We start from the raw sequence: 6,507 nt of genomic DNA, 5'->3' as shown, positions 1-6,507 counted from the left end.
AACACCCCGAACCCCTCGATTAGATTCCAGTCAGTTACTCTCCTGGGTATCTGTTATTCTACATATAAACCACCCCGAACCCCTCGATTAGATTCCAGTCTGTAACTCACTCCCGGGTATCTATTATTCTATATATAAACCCCTCCGAACCCCTCGATTATATTCCAGTCGGTAACTCTCTCCAGTCTATCTGTTATTCTATATTTAAACTACCCCGAACCTCTCGATTAGATTCCAGTCTGTAACTCACTCACGGGTAACTGTTATTCTATATATAAACCACCCCAAACACCTTGATTAGATTCCAGTTTGTAACTCACTCCCGGGTATCAGTTATTCTATATATAAACCACCCCGAACCCCTTGATTAGATTCCAGTCTGAAACTCACTCCCGGGTATCTGTTATTGTATATATAATACAACCCGAACCCCTCAATTAGATTCCAGTCTCTAACTCACTCCCGGGTATCTGTTATTCTATATATAAACCACCCCAATCCCCTCGATTAGGTTCAAGTCTGTAACTCACTCCCGGGTGTCTGTTATTCAATATATAAAAAAAGCCGAACCCCTCGATTAGATTCCAGTCTGTAACTCACTCCCGGGTATCTGTTATTCTATATATAAAACAACCCGAATCCCTCGATTAGATTCCAGTCTGTTACTCTCCTGGGTATCTGTTATTCTACATATAAACCACCCCGAACCCCTCGATTAGATTCCGGTCTCTAACTCACTCCCTGGTATTTGTTATTCTATAAATAAACCTCACTGAACCCCTCGATTAGATTCCAGTCTGTAACCAGTCCAGGGAATCTGTTATTCTATATATAAACCACCCCGAACCCCTCGATTAGATTCCAGTCTGTATCTCACTCCTGGGTATCTGTTATTTTATAGGTAAACCACCCCGAAACCCTCGATTAGATTCCAGTCTGTAACTCACTCCCGGGTATCTGTTATTCTATATATAAACCACCCCAAACCCCTCGATTAGGTTCCAGTCTGTAACTCACTCCCGGGTATCTGTTATTGTATATATAAAACACCCCGAACCGCTCGATTAGATTCCATTCTGTAACTCAATCCCGGGTATCTGTTATCATAAATATAAACCACCCCGAAACCCTCGATTAGATTCCAGTCTGTAACTCACTCCCGGGTATCTGTTCTATATTTAATCCACCCCGAACCCCTCGATTAGATGCCAGTCTGTAACTCACTCCCGGGTATCTGTTGTTCTATATTTAATCCACCCCGAACCCCTCGATTATATTCCAGTCTGTAACTCACTCCCGGGTATCTGTTATTCTATATACAAACCACCCCGAACCTTTCGATTAGGTTCCAGTCTGTAACTCACTCCCGGGTATCTGTTATTCTATATATAAACCACCCAGAACTCCTCGATTAGTTTCCAGTCTGTAAATCACTCACGGGTATCTGTTATTCTATATGTAAACCACCCCGAACCCCTCGATTAGATTCCAGTCTGTAACTCACTCCCGGTTATCTGTTATTCTATATATAAACCACCCCGAACACCTCGATTAGATTCCAGTCTGTAACTCACTCCCGGGTGGCTCTGTTATTCTATATATAAAACAACCCGAACCCCTCCGTTAGATTCCAGTCTCTACCTCACTCCCGGGTATCTGTTATTTTATATATAAACCACCCCGATCCCCTCGATTAGATACCAGTCTGTATCTCACTCCCGGGTATTTGTCATTCTATATATAAACCTCCCTGAAAGCCTCCATTAGATTCCAGTCTCTAACTCACTCCCGGGTTCCTGTTATTCTATATATAAACCTCCCTGAACCCCTCCATTAGATTCCAGTCTCTAACTCTTTCCCGGGTATCTGTTATTCTATATATAAACCACCCCGAAACCCTCGATTAGGTTCCAGTCTGTGCTTCACTCCCGGGTGTCTGTTATTCTATATATTAACCACCCCGAACACCTCGATTTGATTCCAGTCTGTAACTCACTCCCGGGTATGTGTCATTCTATATGTAAACCACCCCGAACCCCTCGATTTGACTCCAGTCTGTAACTCACTCTCGGGTGTTTGTTATTTTATATATAAAACAACCCGAAACCCTCGATTAGATTAGAGTCTGTAACTCACCCCCGGGTATCTGTTATTCTGTATGTAAAACACCCCGAACCCCTCGATTAGATTCCAGTCAGTTACTCTCCTGGGTATCTGTTATTCTACATATAAACCACCCCGAAACCCTCGATTAGATTCCAGTCTGTACTCACGGGTATCTGTTATTCTATATGTAAACCACCCCGAACCCCTCGATTAGTTTCCAGTCTATAACTCACTCCCGGGAGTCTGTTATTCTATGTATAAAACAACCAGAATCCCTCGATTAGATTCCAGTCTGTAACTCACTCCCGGGTATCTGTTATTCTATATATTAACCACTCCGAACCCCTCGATTAGGTTCAAGTCTGTAACTCACTCCCGGGTGTCTGTTATTCAATACATAAAACCACCCGAATCCCTCGATTAGATTCCAGTCTGTAACTCACTCCCGGTTATCTGTTATTCTATATGTAAAACAACCCGAACCCCTCGATTAGATTGCAGTCTGTAACTCACTCCCGGGTATCTGTTATTCTATATATAAACATCCCCTAACACCTCGATTAGATTCCAGCCTTTAACCCACTCCCGGGTATCTGTTATACTATACATAAACCACCCCGAATCCCTCGATTGGATTCCAGTCTGTAACTCACTCCCGGGTATCTGTTATTGTATATATAAACCATCCCACACCCCTCGATAAGATTCCAGTCTGTAACTGACTCCCGGGTGTCTGTTATTCTAAATATAAAAGAACCTGAAACCGTCCATTAAATTCCAGATTCTAACTCACTCCCGTGTATCTGTTATTCTATATATAAACCACCCCGAAACCCTCGATTAGGTTCCAGTCTGTAACTCACTCCCGGGTGTCTGTTATTCTCTATATAAAACAACCCGAAACACTCGATTAGATTCCAGTCAGGAACTCACTCCCGGGTTTCTGTTATTCTATATATAAACCACTCCGAACCCCTCGATTAGATTCCAGTCTATAACTCACTACCGGGAGTCTGTAATTCTATGTATAAAACAACCCGAATCCCTCGATTAGATTACAGTCTTTAACTCACTCCCGGGTATCTGTTATTCTATATGTAAACCACCCCGAAACCCTCGATTAGATTCCAGTCTGTAACTCACTCCTAGGTATCTGTTATTCTATATTTAATCCAACCCGAACCTCTCGATTAGTTTCCAGTCTGTAACTCACTCACGGGTATCTGTAATTCTATATATAAACCACCCCGAACCCCTCGATTAGATTCCAGTCTGTAACTCACGCCCGGTTAGCTGTTATTCTATATGTAAACCAACCCGAAACCCTCGATGAGATTCCAGTCTGTAACTCACTCCCGGGTATCTGTTATTCTATATATAAACCAGCCCGAAACCCTCGATTAGATTCCAGTCTGTAACTCACGCCCGGGTGTCTATTATTCTATATGTAAACAACGCCGAAACCCTCGATTAGATTCCAGTCTGTAACTCACTCCCGGGTATCTGTTATTCTATATATAACCCACCCCACACCCCTCGATAAGTTTCCAGTCTGTAACTCACTCCCAGGTGTCTGTTATTCTATATAGAAAACAAGCCGAACCCCTCCATTAGATTCCAGTCTGTAACTCACTCTCGGGTATCTGTTATTCTATATGTAAAACACCGCGAACACCTCGATTAGATTCCAGTCTGTACCTCACTCTCGGGTATCTGTTATTCTATATGTAAACCACCCCGAACACCACGATTAGAGTCCAGTCTATAACTCACTCCCGGGAGTCTATTATTCTATATATAAACCAACGCGAAACCCTCGATTAGATTCCAGTCTGTAACTCACTCCCGGGTATCTCTTACTTTTTATATAAACCACCCCGAAAACCTCGATTAGGTTCCAGTCTGCAACTCACTCCCAGGTGTCTGTTATTATATATATAAACCACCCCGAACCACTCGATTAGATTTCAGTCTGTAACTCACTCCCGGGTATCTGTTATTCTATATATAAACAACCCCAAACCCCTCGATTAGATTCCAGTCTGTAACTCACTCCCGGGTATGTGTTATTCTATATATAAACCACCCAGAACCTCTCGATTAGATTCCAGTCTGTAAATCACTCACGGGTATCTGTTATTCTATATATAAACCACCCCGAACACCTCCATTAGATTCCAGTCTGTAACTCACTCCCGGGTATCTGTTATTCTATATGTAAAAAACCCCGAAAGCCTCGATTAGACTCCAGTACGTAACTCACTCCCGGGTATCTGTTATTCTATAGGTAAACCACCCCACACCCCTCGATAAGATTCCAGTCTGTAACTCACTCCCGGGTATCTGTTATTCTATATGTAAACCACCCCGAAACCCTCGATTAGATTCCAGTCTGGAACTCACTCCCAGGTATCTGTTATTCTATATATAAAACAACCCGAAACGCTCGATTAGATTCTAGACTGTAACTCACTCCCAGGTATCTGTTACTCTATATATAAAACAACCCGAAACCCTCGATTAGATTCCAGTCTGGAACTTACTCCCAGGTATCTGTTATTCTATATATAAACCACCCTGAACCCCTCGATTAGATTCCAGTCTGTAACTCACGCCCGGGTGTCTGTTATTCTATATGTAAAAAACCCCGAAAACCTCGAATAGATTCCAGTCTGTAACTCACTCCCGGGTATCTGTTCTTCTATATATAATCCACCCCACACCCCTCGATAAGTTTCCAGTCTGTAACTCACTCCCAGGTGTCTGTTATTCTATATAGAAAACAACCCGAACCCCTCCATTAGATTCCAGTCTGTAACTCACTCTCGGGTATCTGTTATTCTATATGTAAACCACCCCGAACACCTCGATTAAAGTCCAGTCTATAACTCACTCTCGGGAGTCTATTATTCTATATATAAACCAACGCGAAACCCTCGATTAGATTCCAGTCTGTAACTCACTCCCGGGTGTCTGTTATTTTATATATAAAACAACCCGAAACCATCGATAAGATTACAGTCTGTAACTCACTCCCGGGTATCTGTTATTCTATATGTAAACCACCCCGAACCCCTCGATTAGATTCCAGTCTCTAACTAACTCCAGGGAGTCTGTTATTCTAAATATAAAACAACCTGAAACCCTCCTTTAGATTCCAGTCAGTAACTCACTCCCGGGTGTCTGTTATTCTATATACAAACCACCCCGTACCCATCGATTAGATTCCAGTCTGTAACTCACTCACGGGTATCTGTTATTCTATATGTAAACCACCCCGAACCCCTCGATTAGATTCCAGTCTGTAACTCACTCACGGGTATCTGTTATTCTATATGTAAACCACCCCGAACCCCTTGATTAGATTCCAGTCAGTAAGTCACTCCCGGGTATCTGTTATTCTATATATAAACCATCCCGAAACCGTCGATTAGATTCCGTTCTGTGACTCACTCCCAGGTATCAGTTATTCTATATATAAACCACCCCGAACCCCTCGATTAGATTCCAGTCTGTAACTCACTCCCGGGTATCTGTTATCCTATATATAAACCACCCCGAAACCCTCGATTAGATTCCAGTCTGTAACTCACTCACGGGTATCTGTTGTTCTATATTTAATCCACCCCGAACCCCTCGATTAGATTCCAGTCTGTAACTCACTCCCGGGTATCTGTTGTTCTATATTTAATACACCCCGAACCCCTCGATTATATTGCAGTCTGTAACTCACTCCCGGCTATCTGTTATTCTATATATAAACCACCCCGAACCCGTCGATTAGATTCCAGTCTGTAACTCACTCCCGGGTATCTGTCATTCTATATATAAACCAACCCGAAACCCTAGATTAGATTCCAGTCAGTAACTCACTTCCGGGTATCTGTTATTCTATATATAAAACAACCCCAAACCCTCGATTAGATTCCAGTCTGTAACTCACTCACGGTTATCAGTTATTCTATATGTAAACCAACCCGAAAACCTCGATTAGATTACAGTCTCTAACTCACTCCCGGGTATCTGTTATTCTATATATAAACCTCCCCACACCGCTCGATAAGATTCCAGTCTGTAACTCACTCCCGGGTGTCTGTTATTCTAAATATAAACCACCCCGAACCCCTCGATTAGGTTCCAGTCTGTAAATCACTCACGGGTATCTGTTATTCTATATATAAACCACCCCGAACCCCTCGATTAGATTCCAGTCTGTAACTCACTCCCGGTTATCTTTATTCTATATATAAACCACCCCGAACACCTCGATTAGATTCCAGTCTGTAACTCACTCCCGGTTATCTTTATTCTATATATAAACCACCCCGAACACCTCGATTAGATTCCAGTCTGTAACTCACTCCCGGGTGGCTCTGTTATTCTATATATAAAACAACCCGA

General features: G+C 42.5%; 1 protein-coding gene across 1 annotated transcript in view; it reads right to left on the bottom strand.

Moving 5' to 3' along the window:
* Positions 1 to 6,507, bottom strand: part of LOC121270113 (copine-6-like) — a 124,136-nt gene that overhangs the window by 25,183 nt on the left and 92,446 nt on the right. The window contains 1 exon segment of the mRNA XM_041175428.1: positions 6,397 to 6,439. Coding sequence (XP_041031362.1) covers positions 6,397 to 6,439 — 43 coding nt within the window.

The sequence above is a fragment of the Carcharodon carcharias genome, chromosome 27, assembly GCF_017639515.1.
Source record: "Carcharodon carcharias isolate sCarCar2 chromosome 27, sCarCar2.pri, whole genome shotgun sequence".
Lineage (NCBI taxonomy): Eukaryota > Metazoa > Chordata > Chondrichthyes > Lamniformes > Lamnidae > Carcharodon > Carcharodon carcharias.
This window is presented reverse-complemented; position numbering and strand designations above follow the sequence as displayed.